General features: G+C 38.5%; 1 protein-coding gene across 11 annotated transcripts in view; it reads left to right on the forward strand.

Moving 5' to 3' along the window:
* lic (dual specificity mitogen-activated protein kinase kinase lic) overlaps positions 1 to 25173 on the forward strand; it is a 109779-nt gene that overhangs the window by 75778 nt on the left and 8828 nt on the right. For 10 of the 11 annotated variants that reach the window (XM_076209336.1, XM_076209335.1, XM_076209342.1 and 7 more), the window contains one exon: positions 24293 to 24458. In XM_076209336.1, the coding sequence (XP_076065451.1) occupies positions 24293 to 24458 (166 nt within the window). Of the gene's footprint in view, positions 1 to 22059; positions 22079 to 24292; positions 24459 to 25173 lie in introns of those variants that run through there. The other variant, XM_076209345.1, reaches the window with a different exon arrangement.

Here is a 25173-nt window from a genome sequence, read left to right on the forward strand (position 1 = left end):
ATTGCATGTTGCAAGGGTTAGAGAGAGGAGGGATGTCACATGACACACAGTTATTCAGGTTGCCTCCTGTGAATCCTGGGATGAGGTAGGTGAGACAAGGCAAGTCACTGGTGGAGTCTGGGATGATACAGGATGAGTTTGAGCATCCTGGGATGAGGCAGGCTAAGTGAAACATCCATGGTTGAGGATGATGATGGTGATGCTAATGGACAATTGGGAGGCATTACAAAAAGTATGTAACAAGATGACAAAGAATGAACACACAATAATGGTGGTGACCTGGAACAGAATGGGAATGAATGTTTTTTACAGTTTATTTGAACAAAATGGGAATGTAATTACTTTCCTCACCACATGTGAGACTGGCACTGCAGTTGCTCATGTGGTAAACTTGGTTCTGTGCAGTATTTTCATTCTTTTTTTGTACTTTTTGCACTAAAGCATAGCCTTTTGTATAGAGAAATTTGTCCTCACTTTTTCCTTTTCACACCTTTGAATCTTTGTATATCAGAATTTTGTATATAGGGGACTCCCAGTATATAACTGAGACTGAAATGGTTAAAGCTTCAGTTGTGGCTTGGACAAGGGATGAATATATACTTTTAAGCCAGTTATTATTTGCTAACGACACTGTGCTTGCAGCAGGATCAGAGGAGGGATTGAGGAAGTTAGTGATAGAGTTTGGGAGGGTGTGTGAAAGAAGGAAGTTGAAGATAAATGTGGGTAAAAGTAAGGTGATAAGCTGTACAAGAGGAGAAAGTGCCAGCAGACTGGAAGTGAGTATTAAGGGTGAGAGACTGGAGGAAGTGGATAGTTTTAGATACTTGGATGTGAATATGGAGGGAAAGGGAGAAGTGGAGGTGAAGGTAGAATGTAGATTGAGAGAAGCAAGTAAATGCCTTTGGGGATTGAAAAGTATTATGAGAAATAGACATTTGGGAATGGATGCTAAGAGGAGATTGCATGAAGGAGTGATTGTCTCAACAGCACTGTATGGGGCAGAAACATGGAACATAAGAGAGGAGGAGTTTGAATGTGTTTGTGATGAGGTGCCCAATATCACAAATTAGCCCTTGCGTTTGAGTTGATGCTTCGAACCTATGGACTTGATTTGAACAGTTCCTACAATTCAAAGGCCAGGTGATGCTTTCCCTCTTTTTATGGATGTATTCAACTTCATGGATATCAAAAGTGGTTGTATACAAACCTTGTTTATTTTTATGTTCTTACAAAAATATATCTTACGGTAAGGTTGGGTAAGGTTGGGTGAACAGAGTGCAGGCACGTGAGTCAGAGTCCAAAAATGCTCATGTATCTTCTTATATCATAGCCACATGACACCAGTGCCAATGTATGCCAATATAACCTATTCTATCACTATGTGCCTAGCTCCACACAATTTACTCCCTTATTTTTCTGTGAAGAAGGTTCACAAAATACAAACCCCTAAATATCTAACTCAAGAATGAATACAATTTACAAAAGTGATGATTCTACTTTGTGTCATCTTGTTTACATGCCCTCTGACATCAGAGGGTAGGAGGCTCCAGTTGCCTAGTCCTCCTCTGTTGGCTTGCAAATCTCCTGTAACTTGAACAACTAGCCTAAATTACTCATGTCTACAATCAAACATCTTACTACATTTTAGATAATCCAACATTCACGTCATGGAACATGACATATCCCCCTTCCCAAAATAAAAAATTTTAAACCAGTGAAACAAGGCTTGAACATTTTGTATCGGGACACGACAAGGTGTCGGCTATCACATTTGATTTTCCTGGGATATGTTGAAAACTTAGATCATATCCCTGGAGTGCTAATGCCCATTTGGCTAATCTGTCATTCTTTATCTTACCACTTTAATATACTTCAAGGGGTGATGATCACTCACGATGATTACCTTTTTGTCCAGGAATATTTTGAATTTCTTCAAAGCTAACCCAAGGCTGAAGGCCTCCTTTTCAATGGTAGAATATTACCTTTGATCATCCTTGAGAATCTGAGACATGAGATGGGCCTCATGACACAATCTTTATCCTTAGCAAGCATAGCATTTACTGCTACATGACTGGCATTACAAAAAAGGTAAAAGGTCTTACTATAATCCAGGGCTATCAAGACAGGATGACCTAAGAGAAGTTTCTTACACTCCTCAATGGCTGCATCAGTGCCCTTATCCCACCTGAAATGATTATGAGAGAGCATATGGGTTAAAGGAGCAGCTACCTCTGCAAGGTTTGGAGAGTACCTCTGATAGAAACCAAGCATGCCCATGAATCTTCTGATACCTCACTTTGCTTTCAGGACCTGGAAGTCCGTGATGTCCTTCACTCTGGCCTCTAATGGCATGATGCAGTTCTGGCTGACTTGATGTCCCAGATAGTCAATGGTGCTCCTCCTAAAGGCACTCTTCTTCAGATTCACAGTGAGGTGGGCTTGACCTAGTCTGTCAAGTAAACCCATCAACCTGTGGATGTGATGACTCCATGTGTTAGAGAACACTACAGTACTATGATCTGAGTATGCTCAAACACCCAGCAGTCCCTTGACTAGTCAATTTACAAGGTGCTGAAAGGATGCTCCACTATTATTCATCCCAAATGGGGTCACTTTATATTAAAAGTACCCATGTGGGGTAACAAAAGCAGATATTTCAGTAGAGGGATCTGATGATATCCCTTCAGATCCAATTTGGATAGATATTTAGCAGCAACTACCTCCTCAGTGGTGTCATCTATTCTGGAGAGAGGGTAAGGGTCCGTTTTTGAGACTACGTTCACCTTCCTGTAATCAATACAGTTCCTACCCATCTCTGGGCTTAGGTACCACCACAGCTGGCGAAGCTCTAAGACTAGTGCTAGGTTCCACTAATCCTTGATCCATGAGCTGCCTTACTTCCTCCTCCATGATTCTTCTTCTGGGGCAACAATTCGTAGGATATCTGCATCACTGGCTTGGCTCCATCTTTTAGGACGACATCATGAGATATAGCTTGAGTAACAGTGGGGCATGAGAAAAATATCTGTGCACTCTTGCAGAGAAGTGCTCAGACTTCTTACTGAATCTCTCCCTCTAGTGATGACAGAGATCCCTCCAATGTCATCTGTCCAAATCATAAAAGAAAGTTAGATCCCTAATATCTGAATCAAGGTTCCCGTCAGCTTGTCCTGTCTGGATCATGCCAACTGCTTCCTCCTCTACCATACCCTTAAACTCTTTCATGAGGTTAATATGTGCTTGTTGCACTCCTGACCACATCGGGTTTCTTAGAACATACAACCACTCCTCGTTTAACGACCTACTCGGTTAACGACAACGCGGAGTTACGACGGGCTTCATGATGGACCAATATTTGTGTAACGTAAATCTCCCGAAGTTACGACGTCATTTACGATAATCAAGTTGGCTGAGGCAAATTTGTATGATGTTATACATGAACTTGTGAGGTAAAGTGTTCTGAAGCTTAGGTCTACATTACCATCCTGCAAGCTGAAAAAACTACCTGGAGTACAGTACTGTATATACCGGTATTGGTAAATTTTTAGTTTCGACCATGGGTGCAATATAGCAATAGAAAATTAATTATTAATTTTGTAAATTATAATGTATCAATGTAATATGCAATTTTGTGAGCAGAAATAAAAAACAAGTGCTAAAACAGATTTCGTAAGTAACGAAGTCATGTCGGACGAATGATACACCATGTTTATGATAGATGCCGACGAAGACATGAAAGGATGATAGATTCGTCTAACCTAAACTAAACTAACCTAACCTGTGTTTAATAAATCATTACCTGCAAATTAAATGTCATCCGGCTCGTCCTCGTTGTCGTCGTCGTGAGAGACGTTGGCGGGCTTTTCAACCACTCTCTCAGCTTGCAGGGTATACAAAGTTCTTGCAGCTTGAAGGAATGCATGTATCTCCGCACCATAACATTCCTTCAAGAAAATATACCTGGCGAGGTAGTCGGAAGTATCGAGGCCGTCAATTAACAGATGACAAGATGGCGTCCCGATCCTATGCTGCCGACTTCGTTCATTAGCATATTTCCTTGTAGCAAGGCATTTTTTACTTTCATTTGCGCCCACAAAGTTGCATATTATGTTGATACATTTTAATTTACAAAATTAATCATTAATTTTCTATTGCTATATTGCGCCCATGGTCGAAACTAAAAAAAATACCCCGGTATTTAATATGGAATGTCAGCATACGCGGATTTGGTCATATATGGTAATTTCAGGAACCTAACCACGGTAAACAGTAAATAAAGCTTTAATGTACTGTATAAAAGAGAAAAGATACACAAAAATAAAGATACATGTATTGCTGGACATTGTACATACAGTACATGTATGTATATGTTGTTGTTGTTGGTGTTGTTGTCGTTCCCTAGACTGTCTGTCCGAGCAGTCCCGTCTCCCCAAGGAAGGCCACAGCCGAAACTGGGTTTTCCCACAAATCCTTTATAGAGTGTATGTTGTGTTGTTTGCGTGCATGATTGTGTATAATGCAGTCTTCCATTATGTGTTGTATGGTATGGGGTGAAGTGTTACATCCTGGGCAGCTGTTCACAACACGGTCGTCCAGCCTCTTCTGGTAGCTTAGAAGTGCTGGGTGGTGACCGCATCGCAGTCTGGCCAAGTGGACTCTGTCCTTTCGTGGGAGAGAGGATTCAGAAGGGTGGATATCAGGGGGTCTGGCATGCAGCAGTGTGTTGTCTTTCAGTGTGTTAATGGAGCGGTGAGTGATATGATTATGAATATGTTTCCGGAGGCTGGTATTTGGTGGTTGTGGAGGAAGAGAAGAGAGTATTTGTGCGTAATAAAGGTCTTTGGGTTTAGTTTTAATGTTTCTTGGTGTGTGTGGGTGTTCTGCTATGTAGTGTAGCGGGTGTGATGTGTTTGTGGTGGCTGCAGCAAGTGTTTGTGTGCCTCTCATGTCGAGGTGGTCCTTGACTTTGAGGACTTTTGTTTCATGGTGTAAATGGTCTGTAGGTGTTGTATTTGTGCAGCCTGTAATTGTTTTTAGGGCTTTGTTTTGTATGATTTGAAGGGTGTTGTGGTGTGTCTCACTGAGATTAGGAGCCCATGCAGGACTCGCATAATTCATCACTGAGCGTATGCATTGTTTGTATATTGTTATATTAGTTTCTTTGTATGTATATGTATACACTTTCGCTTAATGACCAATTCGGTTAACGGCGGCGGGCTGGTCCCAATTGTCGTCGTTAAACGAGGAGTGGTTGTAGTTATGATCCCCCTTTCTCTCAAGTTCCTTGAATGGTCCCTCATATTTTGGATGCAATGAGTTTTTCTGAGGGGACAACACAAGCACATATTCTCCAACTTTTACTCCCCTATTAACTGAGTTCCTATCATAATAAGCTTTGTAAGTACCTTGTGCCTTTTCAAGGTTTTTGCTATTTGCCTAACCTTCCTCAACTTCTTGGAAGTTGGTGTCCACTAGCTTGGTGTACGGGGCACTTCTTTCTGTTTTTTGACAATATTTGTTCATATGATGCAAAGGGTTCTCATGGGGTTCTACATTAAGTAAAAAGGAGAAAATCCTAGACCTTCATGTACAGCAGTGGTTCCCAAAGTGGGGCATACACCCCACAGAGGGGCAATTTGATTTTTTAGGGGGTCAGTTTCATTTTTAGGTGTTTTGGTAGTCAAAGTCTATGTTCTTGTGATCTATTAGCCGTAATATTCCAATAAATAAAAATGTAGCAATCACACATTTATTTCATTCATCATTTTCTGTCTTCGATTTTCAAATTACCACTGATTGCACTGCCAATTTGTTGCTCAGAACTAATTGTCTTTTGTTTATTTCATTTTTCTTTTCCATAGATGCCATGTTGTTTTGAAGTTTGTTTATGCCTATAATTTAACAAACTTTAACTTAAAATTTTAAGTAGAAAATAAAATTTTAAAAATTAAATCAAAGTATTGGTGCTTTAAGCTTCTTCACCTGCGACAGAGTTAATTTTTTAGATAAGAATTATATATCGCCACACAGGGGAGGACATCAGGGTTCTAGAGGTGATTAGGTGGGGCATGGCCAAAAAAAGGTTGGGAAACACTGATGTACAGTTATTCTAATGGCATGTAAGTAGCAAGTCTATGCCTTCAACCCAATCCTTCTCAAAATCTAACATGAAGGCTGAAATCATATGTTTTAAGGTTCCATGGAACCTCTCAAGACTCCCTTGACTTTGGGGATGCGATTACATGTTATATAGTGAGCCTTCCAGGGCTCTTTTGGATATCCCACTTTAAAAGTTAGTGCCTCTATCACTTTGTACCTCCCGAGGCATGCCCATCTTACCAAAATAAGACATTAAGACCTTTGTGATTGTTCTGGCCTTAATGTTTGGAAGAGGTATCACTTCAGCATACTGTATTTACCTAGTTGTATCTTATGGGAAGGGGAGCTATGCTTGTGGTGTCCTGTCTTTATATCTTGCAGTGTCTAGTTTGCTCTTAAATTCATATATGGTTTTTGCACACACTATTGTTTTGTCCAGTTTGTTCCAGATGTCTACCACTCTGTGTGTGTGTTTTCCAGATCTCTTCTATATCCTTTTTAAGATTTTTTTCATGTCTTCTTATGTATCTCTTGTCCCAGTTTAGTGAGTCCTTTATCAAGGACTTTATGCCTCTCATGATTCTGTAGATGGTCAGTAGGTCTCCTCTCTTCTTTGTTCCAGAGTCGGTAATTTCAATTTAGCCAGTCTCTCCTCATATGACAGATTTAAAAGTGCTGGTGCCATTTTCATGGTTGCTCTCTGGATTCTTTCCATTTTCTTTATATTCTTTTTGGTACTGTGTGACCATAGTGTCACATCATACTCCAGTCTAGGCCTTATTAGTGTGACTAATATTTTTTAACCATTTCTTCATCTAATTAGGTAAAAGCCACCTTTATTGATCTTAGCAAGTTGTAGGATTCTCCGACAATTTTGTTTATATGTTTGTCAGGGGACAAGTCATTTGATATAATTACTACCAGGTCTCTCAGATCTCACTTTCTTTACTTTGTTCCTATTGTGTATTGGCCTGATATTATTATTATTTTTTTTTTTTTTTCTGAACTCAATTAGGCTACATTTCTTAATGTCTACTTCCCACTTCTGACTCCATTTCCAAACCTTGTTTAGGTCTCTAGTTATTCACAATCTGATTCTGTTTTTACTTTCCTTAGAAATTTAGCATTGTCTGCAAAGAAGCTCATGTAACATTCCACATCTTCATCCATGTCATTCATATAAATAGTGAACATTATTGGAACCAATACTGATCCCTGTGGAATTCCAATAATCACCTCCCAACCTGAACACTTTTCTCTGAGCACTACTTTCATTTTTCTACCATGCAGGGAATCCTCCATCCAGTTCAGTAGGTTACCTTGTATCCCTCCTATGTTTTTAAAATTTTAAAATATTTTTTTATGCAGTACTTTGTCAAAGGGTTTTCGAAAGTCTAGGCAAGTACAATCAGCCCATCCATCCCTTTCTTGTATTATATCTATTAGTCTTGAGTAGAAACAGATTAAATTTGTAGCACATGATCTTCCCTGTCTGAATCCAAATTGTCTCAAGTTTATTATATTGTTTTCTTCCAGGTGTTTTACCCATCTATTCTTGATAATTTTCTCACAAATTTTGGCTACAGTACTCGTAAGGGAGACTGATCTGTAATTAGTTGCTTCTTTGTTTCCTCCTTTATATATTGGTACAATGTTGGCATTTTTCCACTCCTTTGGTATTTTTCCTTCTTTGAGTGAGTAACTTTTATACTTTGTTCATTAGTTCTTTACATTCTTTTCGTATCCAATTTGCAATTCCGTCTGGGCCGTGCTATTCCTAACTTCAAGGTTCATTAATTGATCCATTATTTCTTTTTGTGTTATTGTTATTGCCCTTATGGAGGGAGATCGCTCTTCACCTCCTTTGTCCCACAGTACTTTTTCTGTAGTGAAAACTGACTTGAAGTGATTGTTCATGACTTCAGCCATTTCTAGATCTTCTGTGTATTCTGTATTTCCTTGGTGTAGTTTCACCATTTCCTGTTTATTTTTAAGTTTACCATTCACATATCTATAGAATAGTTTGGGTTGATCTTTACATTTTTCTATGATGTCTTTTTCGTAGTTTCTTTTTTCCTCTCTGTGCACTCATACATTTTCCAGGTTTTTTATCTTTTCTCCATCTTTTCCAAGCTTTATCTCTTCTATCTTTTGCCTCACTGCATCTTCTGTTGAACCAGCATTTAATGTACACCTCTTGTTTCTGTCTTGGTACATATTTATTCACTCCTTCATTATAGATTTCCATCAAGATTGTCCATTTCTCTTCCACTTTTGTCTCTTCAATGTAGAATTTTTCCCAATTTGCATTTTGAAAGAATTTCTTAAGTTCCCAAAGTCCATTTTGTTGTACATCAATCTTCCTTTTCTGTATTTTTCATTTCTCTCCATGTATATTTCCTCCTTTAGTTCAGCCTCTATTAGTATATGGTCACTCCTTCCAAATGGTGTCTTGTATTCAATTTTATCCACAATTTTAGGTTCTGTTTTAAATATTAAATCTAGTCTCGATGGTTCTTCATTACTTCTGTATCTGGTATTTTCATTTGCCCATTGTGTCATTGTATGTTCTATGGTCATATCAATACAATTCCCTATAGATCCTCCCCATCTTTCACTGTCATATCTTCCCAACAGATTTCTTTGCAGTTAAAATGTCCCATAAGTACCAGTTTACCTCCATCCATATCTGATTTAATGAATGCCTTGTTTCCAAGAGCCCATTTTTGGGGGCACAGAAATCACAAACTTTCTACTTTTCATGTTGCTGTATTCAATTTTTATCATGATCATTTCCACACTGTTTTTACCTTCAGTAACCTTCATATTAATTTTTTTTTTTTTCTTGGCCAAGAACATAATTCCTATGTCCTGTTTCTCGTTTCTGTTTTTAATCCAGTAATTGTATAACCCATGTCCAACACTATTAGGTGGTATTGGACCCCTTGATTTTGTCTCCACAATTCCCATTATTTCCTTAAAAGTGATTCTGAGTTCTGTAATACAGATTTTCTTCAGAACATTTTCTTTTCGTCTTAGAAGTGTTTTTGTTTCTTCTGACAGGTTGTGGATAAAGTTTCTGTAATAATTCATTTGGAAACAGCTAAATCGCAATTTTGGGTTTCTTAACCCTTCTTCAGTAGCCACGTAGAGCTATATTCTCTATGGTGTTCAAGGTTAGAATGTGTTGGGGGCTGGTGTGGGCACTTATATGTGTCACCTGGGCTGCGCGTGCTTGTACTCAAAGATGATTGGTCATTCCAGATTGAGGCTTGATCTTCACATGCTAGGTAAAGCTTGCAAGTTCTGCACTTGTATGTTGAGATTTGGATTTGAGTCTGATAGATGGTAACTCTCAGCAGGAGCACCCAAGAACCATCTCAGTAAGGTGCACAAAATTTGCCTCTCCAGGAAAATATTGGAAGAAAACAGCAAGATTTTATATAAATGTAAAGATGTATGTTGTCTGCCTTTAGTGGAAGCTTTACATATCAAAAACTCAAATCCAAATCTCATTGTACAAGCGCAGGACCTGCAAGCTTTACCTAGCGTGTGAAGATCAAGACTCAATTAGGATTTACCTAGTATCTTATGGAAAGGGGAGCTATGCTCATGGTGTCCCATCTTTGTATCTCACCATATCTAGTTTGCTCTTAAATTCTTGTATTGTTTTTGCACACACTGTTGTTTCATTTAATATATTCCATACAAACACCACTATGGGGAAAACTGTTATTTTTCAGGTCTCTTCTATAACTGTCCTTTTTGAACTTCTTTCCATGTCATAATTCTGTAGATGGTCAACAAGTCACCTCTTTCTCTTTTTTGTTCCAGAGTCCACAACTCCAATTTTAACAATCTTCATATGAGAGTTTTGATAGTGTTGGGGCCATCTTCATAGTTGCTCTCTGGATTCTCTCAGTCTTCTTTCTGTTCTTTTTTGTACTGGGTGACCATAGTGTCGCTGCATTCTCCAATTTAGGCTTTATCAATGTGACCAGTATTTTCTTTACCATTTCTTCATCCAAGTAAGTAAAACCCACTTTTATAGATCTTAGAAGTTGTGGGTTTCACTGACAATTTTGTTTATATGTTTGTCAGGGGACATATCCTTTGTGATGATCACTCCCAGATCTTTTACAGATCCCGCTTTCTTTACTTCTTTTTCACCAATTTGTTATTACAAAGGATTACAAAGGCGGAGCATGCCGACAGGAGACCTTTTGATCCATATCTAGGTCGGATGCGAAAAAAAATCATATTAATAATAAAATGATAAATAAAAACTATGATAATGTAAATAACAAAAAAATACATAAATAAATGCATAGGTATAGTTAAATAATAAACAAACAGGGAAATAGTAAATAATAATAAATTGACATATAACTAATGATAAATGAAAATCAGACAGACAAATGATAACAAAACAAAAACAAATAATATAAGATAAATTATAATCATTACAGCATCTTACTTAGGTATTTATCTAAATGATTCTTAAAGCTTCGAACTGAACTACATTGCACTACCTGTGCAGGAAGTTTATTCCATTCATTAACTACACGGTTGGCAAAGTTGTTTCTACCTACTTCCAAATTGAATCTATTTCCGGAGAGTTTGAGACCATTGTTTCTTGTCTGATTCTCATTCAATGTAAAAATTTGGTCACTTTTGATGTTGTCAATTCCCTTTAGAATTTTAAAGACCTGTATCAAGTCACCTCTGAGTCTACGCTTTTTTAGGGAAAACAGATTCATATGTTTTAGTCGATTTTCGTATGATTTATTTTTGATATTTAGAATCAGTTTTGTGGCTCGCCGTTGTACTCTTTCCAATCTGTCAATGTCTTTAATGAGATTCGGTGACCATACGGAAACAGCATATTCCAAATGTGGACGAACTAACGATTTATATAGCTTGTTAATGAGTGATGGACTTTTGAAATCAAAAGATCGCGCAATCAGTCCCAGAATCTTATTTGCTTTCTCAGAGGCTGAAATACACTGCTTAGATGATTTGAGGTCGTTACTGATAATTACACCGAGATCTTTTCCACTATCCACTTTTGTTAACGAACCTCCAAATAACTTGTAATCGTACTCACTGTTATTTTTACCTATGTGCATTACCTTGCATTTACTTGTGTTAAATTTCATTAGCCACCCTTCAGACCATTGCTATAATTTATCTGATTTTTTTTTTCTCTCTCCAAATTCCATTATGCTACATTTCTTAATGTTGAATTCCACTTCCCACTTCTGACTCCATTCCCAAACCCTGTTCATATCTATCTGTAGTGAGTCACAGTCCGTTTCAGTACTCACTTTCTTTAACAATTTTGCATCATCTGCTCGTGACCTTCAGTCCACTCGTGACCTCAGCTCAGTCCGCTCGTGACCTCAGCTCAGTCCGCTCGTGACCTCAGCTAGAGACCTCATTCTTCTGCACAGACACCAGCTAGCGAATACCTGTGAAATTTATATCTCCAAATAGTGTTAAGTAATTGTGTTGTGTTTTTGTAATTGTATACGTATAGCGCTATACAGTTACAGATATAAGATAAAGTGTAGTGTTCTATTTAAATTCAAAACAGTTTTCTGTTACTGTACTCCAAAGGTAGGAGAAATAGTATAAGGTAAGCAGAGTAAGCTTCGCGTATTTAGTTTATTAGAGACCGCTTTGATTTTGTTGTTGTTGATTTGTATTTTCTCTTTGCTGTTATTATTGCTAAAGGAGGAGCAAAATGGCTTGTGAAGGTTGCGTGAACCTAGAGGTCCGTCTCAGGATGTGTGAGGAGGAAATTCGTCTTCTCAGGAGTGCGCTCCGTGAGAAGAGTGAACCCTCCCCACAACCCAAAGAGCGTTCCACTTCTTCCCCTACTGTCACTGCCGTGAGCGAGTGGCGCTCCGTGGGGTCCCATTTGTCGAGCCCGCGTTCGGTAGACGTGTGCCCTGTGGAGCAACTGCTGGCTCTGGCCAATCATTTTGCTCTACTGGAGGATGAAGTGGCTGAAAACCAGGAGTTCTTGGTGGTGGGGGACTCCATGGTGCGAGGCTATGACGACATCCTGCAGCGGAAGACTAAGCGACGTTGCAAGCTTGTATGTCAACCGGGCCATGGGATCGCCGATTGTACCCAGTCCATCAGGGAGCAAGGACGGAAGAACACGGTTAGATTGTTCATACGGGAAGTAACGATGTAGGTAGGGTGAGATCAGAGGAGCTTGTTCGGAATTACAAGGTCCTCCTTCAGGAGATGAAGGAACGTGGGAGCCGTCACGTAGTCTGTGGGATCCTCCCGAGGATCTACACAGGCTCGTGTTGGAACAGTAGAGCCATAGGGATCAATGATAGGATATTGCAGTTGTGCACACAATTGGGATACCACTTTCTTGATTCTTGGTATCTCTTTTCTAGGCGCCATGACCTTTACGCTTCTGATGGAATCCACCTTACCCGCAAAGGCAAAGATGTTCTTACAAACCTCATTGTGGGAGTTTGTAATGAATTAGCTCCTTTTTTAGGGTAGAAGCCCAAAGGGAAGGGGAAATAGAATGTACTTGGGAAAACAGTGTAGAGTATAGCATTAATGTAGAACAATGTGCCAGTATAGGACAAAATATAATTTTAGGATATAATGTCGCTAGAGGACGAAATGTTACATTAGGATGTAATGTCATAGGACAAAATGTCGCAATGGGATGTAATGACAGTGGAGGACAAAAGATCACGATGGGAAGTAATGATAGTGGAGGACAAAATATCACGATAGGATGTAATGATAATGGAGGAGAAAATATCATGGTAGGATATAATGTCAGTGGAGGACAAAATATAATTTTACGAAGGGATACCGGACAGAATGTCAATGAAGGCCAAAATATCATGATAGGATGTAATGACAGTGGAAGACAAAAGATCACGATGGGATGTAATTATAGTGTAGGAAAAAATATCACGGTAGGATATAATGTCACTGGAGGACAAAATATAATTTTAGGAAGGGATGCCGGACATAATGTCAATGAACGATGGGAGGCCGGCGTGAATCACGGTGACGTAGGGGGACAAAATGTACAAAAGAGATCGGATGACCGTGATGGGGGAAATGTTAATTTTGATGGGAGAAATGTTAATGAGGCATTGAATGTCAATGAAGGACCAAATAATAATATAGAGCAAGGTGTAAATAAAAAACAATGATAATGTAAGACATGATATTGAAACTCAAAATATGTCAAAAAGAAATAATCACGAGTTTCTTAAAACCATGTACTTTAATGCTCGTAGTATTAGGAACAAATTTCAAGAAATACAGGCGAATGTCAAAAGCGAAAATCTCGATATGATAGGAATAACTGAGACATGGTTAAATGGTACAGAGTTCGAAGCTGAATTTGATATTGCGGGATTTATACACTTTCATCAGGATAGAAACCACAAGAAAGGTGGGGGTGTTCTGTTGTACGTTAAAAACAATATTCATGCTTGTGTTTTAGAGAAAGTGAAACAGGATGCATATGATAGTTTGTGGGTTGAGTTAACCCAAACAAATGGACAAAAAATGAATATAGGTGTAATATATAGGCCAAAGACATTATCATTAGCAGACGACAAACTGTTATTTCAAGAACTGTCTAGTTTCTGCAACTGGGATTTATTGATAATGGGTGATTTCAATTTTACTGACATTGATTGGATGACCCTTGAACATGACCATATAGGTAGTCACTTGATTGATTTTCTTGGTGACAATTACTTAATTCAGCATGTAAAAGAGCCTACAAGATATGGAAACTTACTCGATCTATTGATCACTAGCCGCGAAAGCATGGTAACTGATGTAGAAGTCGGTGAATCTGTTGCAAATAGCGATCACAACTTAGTTAGATTCAAACTCCTAAACAATTTTAGAATAGATACTTGTGTTTCTAAAATACCCGATTTCAGTAAAGCTCAGTTCATAGGACTACGTCAGGAGCTTCAGCTTACAGATTGGGAGGCAAAATTAAATGAAAGACCTGTAGATCAGATGTGGGAAATATTTCAAAATACGCTCACTAAGATGATTCAAACTTACATTCCTTTTAAGGACAGACATCCCCCAAATCAGGCTCACCCAAAGTGGCTCGACAAAGAAACTGAAAAAAGTATTGCTAAAAAGAGACAGGCTTATAAGAAATATAAGTGCTCGGGTGCATCTAATGACTATGAAAGTTATGTATCAATACAGAGAGATTTAAAAAAGACAATAAGAAAAAGAAAACGACAATATGAAATGAACATCGCTAATAAATCCAAAGAGAATCCCAAAGAATTCTATAGTTACATTAGAGATAAAAAGGTTGTTAGGAATCACATTGGTCCACTATTATCTGCTGACGGTCAACTTGAATATTCAAATGAAGGAATGTGTAATATCTTAAACAATTATTTTAGCTCGGTATTTGTAAACGAAACACCTCAAGGTGAATTCCAAACTGAAACCTGTGAAAAGTCTAGGGTAAACTTACTACGGTAAATATAACAAAAGAAAAAATTAAAAGGTGTATAGATAAACTCAAAGTTAATAAAACACCAGGGCCTGACGGTTGGCATCCAAGAATCTTAAATGAAATGAAAAATGAGATTGTTGTTCCATTAGAAATTATTTTCAAGAAATCCATCATATCCAGAGATGTCCCAAGAGAGTAGAAGCTAGCTAACGTTACTCCCATATTCAAAAAAGGTGACAAAAAGAAGCTAAATAACTATCGGCCTATAAGTTTGACTTCAATCGTAGGAAAAATAATGGAAACTATCATCAGAGATGCTATCGAACATCATTTAGAAAGTAAACGTTTGATAAATGATAGCCAGCATGGTTTCAGACAGAAACGTTCTTGCGTGACTAACTTACTCGAATTCTACAACACAGTTATCTCCAATTATGACAAAAGAAACTATAGATTTAATATATCTAGACTTTGTAAAAGCTTTTGATACTGTCCCACACGAAAGACTACTGACTAAATTAGCTTTACACGGAATAAGTGGTAGCCTATTAGGTTGGACTAGTACTTGGTTGAATGGTTGAAAACAGAGTTGTTTTAAATGGAAAAATGTTAGAAGTGGAGTTACTCAGGGTTCCATTCTTGGGCCACTTCTATTCATAGTATATATAAATGATATAGACCATGGACTAAAATCTACTGTTTCCAAATTTGCTGATGATACAAAACTGTGCGGAGTGGCAAATGATCACTCAAACCAATTAGGTATTCAAGAAGATTTAGAAAAAATTACAGCAATGGTCTGAAAAGTGGCTAATGAAATTTAACACAAGTAAATGCAAGGTAATGCACATAGGTAAAAATAACAGTAAGTACGATCACAAGTTATTTGGAAATTCGTTAACAAAAGTGGATAGTGAAAAAGATCTCGGCGTAATTATCAGTAACGACCTCAAATCATCTAAGCAGTGTATTTCAGCCTCTGAGAAAGCAAATAAGATTCTGGGACTGATTGCGCGATCTTTTGATTTCAAAAGTCCATCACTCATTAACAAGCTATATAAATCGTTAGTTCGTCCACATTTGGAATATGCTGCTTCCGTATGGTCACCGAATCTCATTAAATACATTGACAGACTGGAAAAAGTACAACGGCGAACCACAAAACTGATTCCAAATATAAAAAATAAATCATACGAAAATCGACTAAAACATATGAATCAGTTTTCCCTAAAAAAGCGTAGACTCAGAGGTGACTTGATACAGTTCTTTAAAATTCTAAAGGGAATTGACAACATCAAAAGTGACAAAATTTTCACATTGAATGAGAATCAGACAAGAAACAATGGTCTCAAACTGTCCGGAAATAGATTCAATTTGGAAGTAGGTAGAAACAACTTTGCCAACCGTGTAGTTAATGAATGGAATAAACTTCCTGCACAGGTAGTGCAATGTAGTTCAGTTCGAAGCTTTAAGAATCATTTAGATAAACACCTAAGCAAGATGCTGTAATGATTATAATTTATTTTATATTATTTGTTTTTTGTTATTTGTCTGTCTGATTTTCATTTATCATTAGTTATATGTTAATTTATTATTATTTACTATTTACCTGTTTGTTTATTATTTAATTATACCTATGCATTTATTTATATATTTTATTTGTTATTTACATTATTATAGTTTTTATTTATTATTTTATTATTATTTTTTTTGCATCCGACCTAGATATGGACCAAAAGGTCTCCTGTCAGCATGCTCCACCTTTGTAATCCTTTGTAAAGAAGTTCATATGCGTTGAATGGCCTACCGGCTCCGGCGCTTGGCTTTCGAGCCAAAAATTTCATAAATCAATCAAAGAAGTTCATGTAACACTCCACACCCTTATCCATGTCATTCACATAAATGGCAAACATTATTGGAGCCAACACTGATCCTTGTGGAACAAAACTAATTACCTCCCTTCCCAAGTAGAAGTCTTATCTCTGAGCACTACCCTCATTTTTCTTCTATGCAAAAAGTTCCTCCATCCATTTCAATAGTTTACCTTGTATCCCTCCTGTAGTTTCCATTTTCCTTAATAGTTTTTTGTGAGGGACTTTAGCAAAAGCTTTTTGTAGATCTAGGAAAGCACAATCGGCCCATCTGTCCCTTTCTTTTATTATAATTAATAGTGTTGAGTAAAATCGGATCAGATTAGTGATACATGATCTTCCCTGTCTAAATCAGAATTCTCTCAGATTCAGTATATTGTTATCCTCCAGATGCTTTATCCATGTACTTTTTATAACTTTTTCACAGATTTTAAATACTGTGCTTGTAAGGGAAACTGGTCTGTAAATTGTTAGTTCTTTCTTATTTCCTCTCTTATAAATTGATAGGATATCAGCATTTTTCCAGTCTTTTGGCATTTTTCCTTCTTTGAGCGAGCAACTTATTATGTTGTATATTTTGTCTGCTAGTTCATTACATTCTTTTAATATCCAATTTGCTATTCCATCCAGGCCATGCAATTTCCTGACATTAAGGTTCGTTATTTGATCCATTATTTCTTTCTGTGTTACTATTATTTCCTTTGTGGGTTGGGGGGGGTCATTCCTCTCTCCTATCGTCTCTTATATCACAATATTTCCCTCCTACCTGTGAAAATCCCTCAAACTTGTGACTATTTTCAGAGCTGCTTAAAATATTTGAATGTGGTATTCTTTTATTGGAAGGCTATACTTTGAACACAACAAAAGAAATGGCACAACACTGTATGTAAACAAAGATGGTGTTTGTTTTGCTTCTGTTACTGAGATCGATCACATTTCAAATTCACTTGGCAACCTAATGTCTCTACCTTCTTCTTATTTCCTCTTGATTTTTTTTTTTTTTTTTTTTTTTTCACACACCAATTTCTTTATCCAGTGAGGAAGAAAATTGATCCCAGACAGAACGCCCCCATTTATATGTCTTGAACTAGCCCTTGTGTTTGAGTTGATAGTTTGAAACTATTCAAACAGTTCCCACAATTCAAAGGCCAGGTGATACTTTGCCCTCTTTTTATGGGTGTATTCGACTTCGTGGATATCAAAAGTGGTTTTGTACAAACTTATTTATTTTTACTTTAGTACAAAAATACAGTGATCCCTTATTTTTCACGGTTAATGGGGACCAGAACCCCCCGCGAAAGGTGAAAAACAGTAAAGTAGGATTTGCCCCCCCCCCCTCCCCAGGAATTTTCTTGTGAGTACCAGAATGTTTAAAATATGTAAACATTATACTTTACATATTTGAGATAAAGATTACAACAGTACACGTATTTACTTAAACCGTTAATTATAAAACCTCATACAGTAATTTACATTTATTATACTATAAATTAACATTCATCAACATTGCCTTCTGAGAGAGGCGAAGAGGCTTGTCTTGGTGGCAGAGGAGAGGGTCACTTGACTCTAGAGGCTTTAGGTTCACTCGGAGGTGGTGACAGTGTAGCTGGGGTTTTTACCTTGGAGAAAAACATGGTGATGGGTATTTGTTGTCTTTGTTTTTTCTTTTGTTTTAAAATTCCCCTGTACAAGGACATAACCCCGTCAACACGATTGCTAAACTCGACAGCTCGAACCATATTGTCGTCAGTGTCTTGTGCAAATTGTTCCATTGCCCTTGCCATGTTACACAATTGTTGCAGGTTCTCCAGGGTAAAGCCACGCTTTTCAGTTTCTTCTTTGTCTTCCTCTTCGTTTTCTTCCTCACTTGCAGACTCAAGGAGGTCTTCATCTGTCAGTGGGTCCGAGTGGCAATCGATAAGGGCGCTGACGTCTTCTTCCGTCATGTCGACAAATCCTTCATCCCTTATGATGCGAGCCAGTCTCACCGTCTTCTCCACCATTGAGTGATGAGCTTTGTCAGGAGTGAAGCCTAGATAGTCGTGCACCACGTTCAGCCATAATTTCTTCCACTTAGAATTTATGGTCTAACTTTTCATGTCCTTTAATGCTTGCTGGATATTAGACAAACATGAGGCAATGTCGTAACTACACCAGTATGCTTTCAAGGTGAATTCTTCATTGTTGTCGTCAACTGCCAAGATGAGGCCCTCTATCATGGAGCAAGTGTAGAGTGCTTTAAAGGCACAAATGACACCTTGATCCATCGGCTGAATTAGAGATGTGGTATTCGGGAGCAGAAACTCTATCTGCACCCCGTCATATTGCAGGTCTGTTGCATGGCCTCTCGCACAGTCCATCAGGAGAAGGACCTTAAAGGGGAGGCCCTTTTCAGCCAGATACAGCTTCACTTGGGGAATGAAGCAATGGAGGAACCATTCAAGGGTCAGAGCTTTTGTTATCCAGGCCTTGGAATTATGTATCCAGCACACGGGCAGCAGAGCCTTAATTTTGTTTTGTAATGCCCGTGGATTTTTGGTTTTATAAATAAGGCCTGGCTTAAGCATAAAACCTGAAGCATTGCCACACATGACAGTCACACGGTCCTTGTGGGGCTTGAAGCCTGGCCTCTTCACTTCGTCCTTGAAGAGGAATGTACACGAAGGCATCTTCTTCCAAAAAAGACCTGTTTCATCCATGTTAAAAACTTGCTCAGGGAGGTAGCCTCCCTCACTGATGAGGTTGGGAAACTCTTCCTCCACGTAACAATGAGCAGCATCGTTGTCAGCAGAGGAAGCCTCACCATACAGAGGCACACTTCTGAGGCAGCATCTTTTTTTAAATTTTTTGAACCAGCCTTTGCTGGCTGAAAAGCCTCATCCTCGAGGAGGTGAATCACTCCTGGCAGCACTAGTACTGGCTTCAGGTTCGTCAGCACCTTCTTCAGCCTCTTCATTGTCGTCATCGGGCAAGATTTGGTTGTAGAGAGGTTTGGCCTCTGTCCTGATCATATTAGTGTCCAAACTCACTGTCTTTTCCCTGCAATCAGCAATCCACAATGCCAATGCAGTTTCCATTTTCACAATTCTCTTATTATGCGGAGTTACCACATGTTTCGCTTCCTTATTGAAGGTTATTGAAGCAGTTTTGTGGATGTTTGCTTCCTCTTTCTTGATGTACCGCACTGTAGATTCATTCACGCCATAATGGCATGCCACAGATGCATAACTTCTGTCCTCTTTGATAATATCTAAGTTTCACTTTTTAGCTGATGGTCATCATCTTTTTCTTCCTCTTGGGTGCCCTGGAGGTAGCTTTCGCAGGGGTACAGCAGTTAGGTGGCATTGTAAGGCCTTAACTAATCAAAAAAATTTATCGCTTAAAAAAAGTTATCGCGCACAACACTAAGATACAGTTTGTGAGACAGTCAACAGCGTGGACGAGACTGGCGAGCAGGGTGTCTGCATTTTCTACACTACCGTGTAGAATGGAAGAGTGTTGCCATACCGAGGCATACATTTTCCTCGGGGCATGTGCAGACTTTCATAGCAAGATATACTTGTCAAACTTTGACAAAATGTTGGTTCTAGTTTTTTTTTTATACATTCTTAAATGTATATAAGGCCCTCATGCCCCAACATATTCAGTAAAATATAAAAATTCTTTTTTGTATTATTATCGCACAAAGCTGAAACTTTAGGGTAGAATTTTTTGTACACTATAAAAATGCATCTTTTGGGGAACAATATTTTATAAGTAACATAATTACCAATAAAAGTCATATATTTTGATATAGCATTTATTATTTGATAACTAGTTATATGATTTTTAAACAACAGCCATGTACCACTATTTTTCTACGTTTTGGTACAAAATTCGATGAAACATTAGCCCTGCTGGTGAGACACAACAAGGGAAGATGCTGGGTGAGCCAATCAGCTCATGGTATAAATCCATTCATGCTTTCATTGGTCGATGTCATGCCGGGAACCAATCACGTGCCTTGTATGAGTGCCCATGGCATCTACAGTACAGTATAGGCATGTACAAAGCCTCTGAGTCTACTCATCTCTTTGTTTGGCATGCAGGGAAACCTCTCTTGCGCATCAATTTCTGCAATATGGCTGTATTTTTTAATTCTTATTTTTTTATGATTTTTATATACCGTAATTTGCGGCGTATAAATCGAGTTTTTAAGCCTAAAAAATCTTTCTAAATCTAGGGGTCGACTTATAGGGTGGGGCTAAAATGCAAACCTTTACCAACGATTTGTAAAAGAAGAGGTGCACGCATATTGCCACCCTTCGTAAATGACTTTTCTCCCTCCATCATCCATTTATTCCACTCTGAACGAATATTGTCTTTAAAGGGTTTATTTAGACAAACATTGAGAGGCTGATGTTAATCCCCCTGGAATCATGGCAGTTGCAGTATTGCTTCGCTGGAGGTGTTTCTTGACATTTTCTGTTAACTGAGAACGAAACATGTCCCACACTAACAAGCTCCTTTCATTTCGTAAACCACCTGGACACCTATTCCATATCTGGAGACTGTGTAGATGTCTACAAAAATATGAAGACCCGTTGCAAAAGCAAAACCTCAACCATCATCGGACAGGTTGGTAGCGTGACGTCACAGATTGTTTACACTACTAATGCAAATGGCTGGTATGCGGTACAGTCATACTGTGTTTTACAATAAAATAAGAGTGCAATATGCAGCAGTACTATCTAAAAACTACTTGGAATGATGTTCTATCTATGGTATTACGGTAATATTTTATAGGAGGTAATGTTGACTTGAATTTAATGTTCATATGTTATACCGATACAATATGCGGTAACTGCTGGTGTTTGCTATACAACACAATACAAAAATGTATCATATTATTATAGCTTTAGTTCATTTACCGGTAGACCTAGGTAAGTTTACTATAGCTTTATTTCATTTACAGGTAGACCTAGGTAAGTTTTGGGCCACTGGTAGCCCACCATATGTTTAGGGTCGACCTATATGGTAGGTATAGGCCTAAGTCAGAATTTTGAGCTAAAAATCTTGAGGTCAACTTATATGCCAGGTCGACTTGTACGCCGCAATTTACGGTATATATATATATATATATATATATATATATACATACAGGGTGGTGCAAAAGTCTGGACCCATAGGAAATTTATTATATAACAATTTACAGTTTACATATAACAATTGATTTAATTATGAAAATGTAACTATCAAACAATTTCCAGTTACAATAAGTGTTCGAACTGATTTCCATCTTCCAAACACTTTCTTACTCGCGAGACACATGATTTTTGCACATTTGTCAACATATAGCTATTCCCTCCTATGGTTTCAATTTCTTGTGTGATGTTATCTTTTAGTGCTTGTTATGTTCTTGGTCTGTTAGCATAAACCACTGATTTAAGATGTCCCCATAAGAAAAAATCCAAAGGACCCAAATCCAGAGATCTTGATGGCCATTCAACCGGTCCTCGACGTCCAATCCATTTCCTTGGAAATGTATTGTCCAAAAAACTGCGCACATCCTTTGCAAAATGTGGCGGAGCTCCATCATGTTGAAACCACATATCTCTCCGAATTGCTAATGGTACGTCATCTAGGTGTGGTATAAGGAATGTTTCTAATAAATGAAAGTATGAATCACCCGTTACCGTGTTTGGGAAGAAATAAGGACCAATTATTGTACTTCCCCATATAGCCACCCACACCATAATCCTTGGGCAGTATTGGACGTGCACATCTTCAATCCAATGAGGCTTTTCTTTCGACCAAAAGCGTGAATTATGTCTGTTAACCGAACCGTTTAAGTGAAATATCGCTTCGTCACTGAATAGGACATGCTTTTCCATCTGTCTTTGTTCTACAAACCACTGACAGTACTCCTTACGACGATCCATGTCATCCCCATGCAGCTCATGAACTAATTGCACTTTATATGGATGAAAATGATTGCTAGACAAAATACGACCAATAGAACGCCTCGATACACCCGTTTCCTGTGAAACTTTTCATAATGACTTACGTGGGCTTCCTTCCATTTGTCTGCATACCTGTGCAGATGTTTCAGGATCAGTTGCAGTTGTCTTCCACTACGGGATCGGTCGTGGACGCTTCCTGTTTCTTTAAAACGATTGAAATTTTTGCTGACAGTCATTTGTGTAACTGGTTGCCTATTCGGGTACTTAGCATTAAAAATATCTGCGACTTAACGCGAGCTGGCGCCGTCCTTCGCATACAGAAGCACAAGTTCTACTCTTTCTGGAATTGTTAGCTTTCCTGCCATGGGTACAATCTGAAAGATAATTAATGAAATTAGATATGATACTTAAATGATCAAAATTATGTAAAAAAAAAAATGGCTATGGGTCCAGACTTTTGCACCACCCTGTATATATATGTATATATATTTATATATATATATATATATATATATATATATATGTATATATATATATATATATATATTATATATATATATATATTTATATATATATATATATGTGTATATATATATATTATATATATATATATATATATATATATATATACTGTATTATATATATGAATATTTTGGAAAAACCCACAAAGCACTGAAGCCGCAAAACGTGAAGCGTGAAGTGGCAAGGGAACACTGTATAACTTACAGTAAGGTTGGATTAGCAGAATGCAGGCTCATGAGTCAGAGAGAGCCCAAAAATGCTTGCACATCTTATACCACAGGTGCCAGTGTATGCCAATATAACCTATTCTATCACTATCTGCCCAGCTCCATACAATTTCACTCTTTTATTTTTGTGTGAAAAAGGTTCACAAATACCAATCCCTAAATATCTAACTCAAGGAATACAATTTACAAAAGTGATGATTCTACTTTATGTCATCATCTTGTTTATGCACCCTCTGACCTCTGAGGACAGGAGAATCCAATTGTGTAGTCCTCTGCTGTTGGCTTGCAAATTTCCAGTAACTTGAACAACTAGCCTAAATTACTCATGTCTACAATCAAACATCTTACTGCATTTTAGGTAATCCAACGTTCATGTCATGGAAGATGATGCTGAGAAGTATGATAGGGGTTACTAGGCTGGATAGAGTGAGAAACGAGGTGAGGAGGAGAACAGGAGTGGAAAGGGAGTTAGTAGATAGGGTTGATGAAAGAGTATTGGGATGGGATGGACACATGGAAAGAATGAGTGAAGAAAGACTAGTAAAAGGTGTGTGGAAGGCAGAGGTGGAAGGGGTGAACATTAGGGGGTGACCAAGGATGAGATGGATGGATGGGGTAAAAGGGGCATAGGGAAAGATGGGAATGTTTATTGAGGAAGGACGGGAAAGGGGGTGAATGAAGAATGGTTGTGTATGGATGATGCTGTGATGCATGAGGGGGAGTGGGTGGGGGATGGGGAGTGAGGGAGTATGTGTGAAAAATAAAGTGACACAGCCTGAAGAGATTTCTTCCCCTCTTCTCCATTTCTGCATGATGGGACATAGAGGGGGGCTCACTGATTTAATGAAATGGCCTTGCTGTGGATGTGCTGTGTCTTGCAACACTGCTTCTGACCCAGGGCAGTTGGCAAGGTGCAGGGATGACCCGTCATCCAGGAGGAGCCAAGATAAGAGGGAGGGAGGTGGGTGGATGGGAGTGGAGTATGTTGGGGATGGAATGGGTTGGAGTGGATTTGATGCCTTTGGTTTTTGGTTACCTCCCTTGTAAGAGGGAAAAAGCTTTTGGTATATGTATGTATATTAAATTGCCATTGCTCAGTGTATTAATAGTTTGCTTTCATCCTCACTGTTACAGGACTGCTCCACGGAATCTTGACAGTCGTACAACAATTACCATGGACGGGCAGGATGTTGAAGTTTCAACTGATGACCTAGAAGTTTTAGAAGAACTTGGGAGAGGAGCTTATGGTGTTGTGGAGAAGATGAAGCACAGGCCATCGAATACTGTTATGGCTGTTAAAGTAAAGCTGTGGAGTATTTGGTGTTATATCACTTATTTTATTTGTGCTGAAGAGTGTGTACTTTGAGCATGTAATTTATTATATTCAAAATGCATCCTTCTCCCAGTTATTTGCTTATATTTTTTTTTTATTTTTTCAGTTTCTTGATTTTTTCTTAATTTTATTCCTACATACATATACCAAGGCTTTTTCCCCCTTACAAGGGAGGTAGCCAAAAAGGAAAAGGCATAAAATCATTCCCACCCATTCCATCCCTGAATACACTCCAAAACCCTTCCACCCTCCCTCTCATCTTAGAACCTCCTGGATGACAGGTCATCCCTGCACCTTGTCCACTACCCTGGGTCAGAAGCAGTGTCGCAAGACACAGCACATCCACAGCAAGGCCACTTCATTAAATCAGCGACCCCCCTCTCCATCCCCCCATGCATAAAGGAGAAGACGGGGAGAAATCCCTTTGGGCTGCGTCAAAATTTGCTCTCACCCCCCATCCCCCCACCCATTCCACCTCATGCATCACAACATCATCCATATACAACCATTCTCCATTCACCCCTGTCTTCTGTCCTCTCCCGTCCTTCCTCAACAGACATTCCCCTCTTCCCCAAAGCCTCTTTCACCCCATTCATCCACCTCATCCTAGGGCATCCCTCCACATCTGCCTTCCATACCTCTTTTACTAGTCTTTCTTCACTCATTCTTTCCATGTGTCCAA

Source organism: Oratosquilla oratoria, chromosome 26 (genome assembly GCF_046742065.1).
Source record: "Oratosquilla oratoria isolate Oo_2021 chromosome 26, ASM4674206v1, whole genome shotgun sequence".
NCBI lineage: Eukaryota > Metazoa > Arthropoda > Malacostraca > Stomatopoda > Squillidae > Oratosquilla > Oratosquilla oratoria.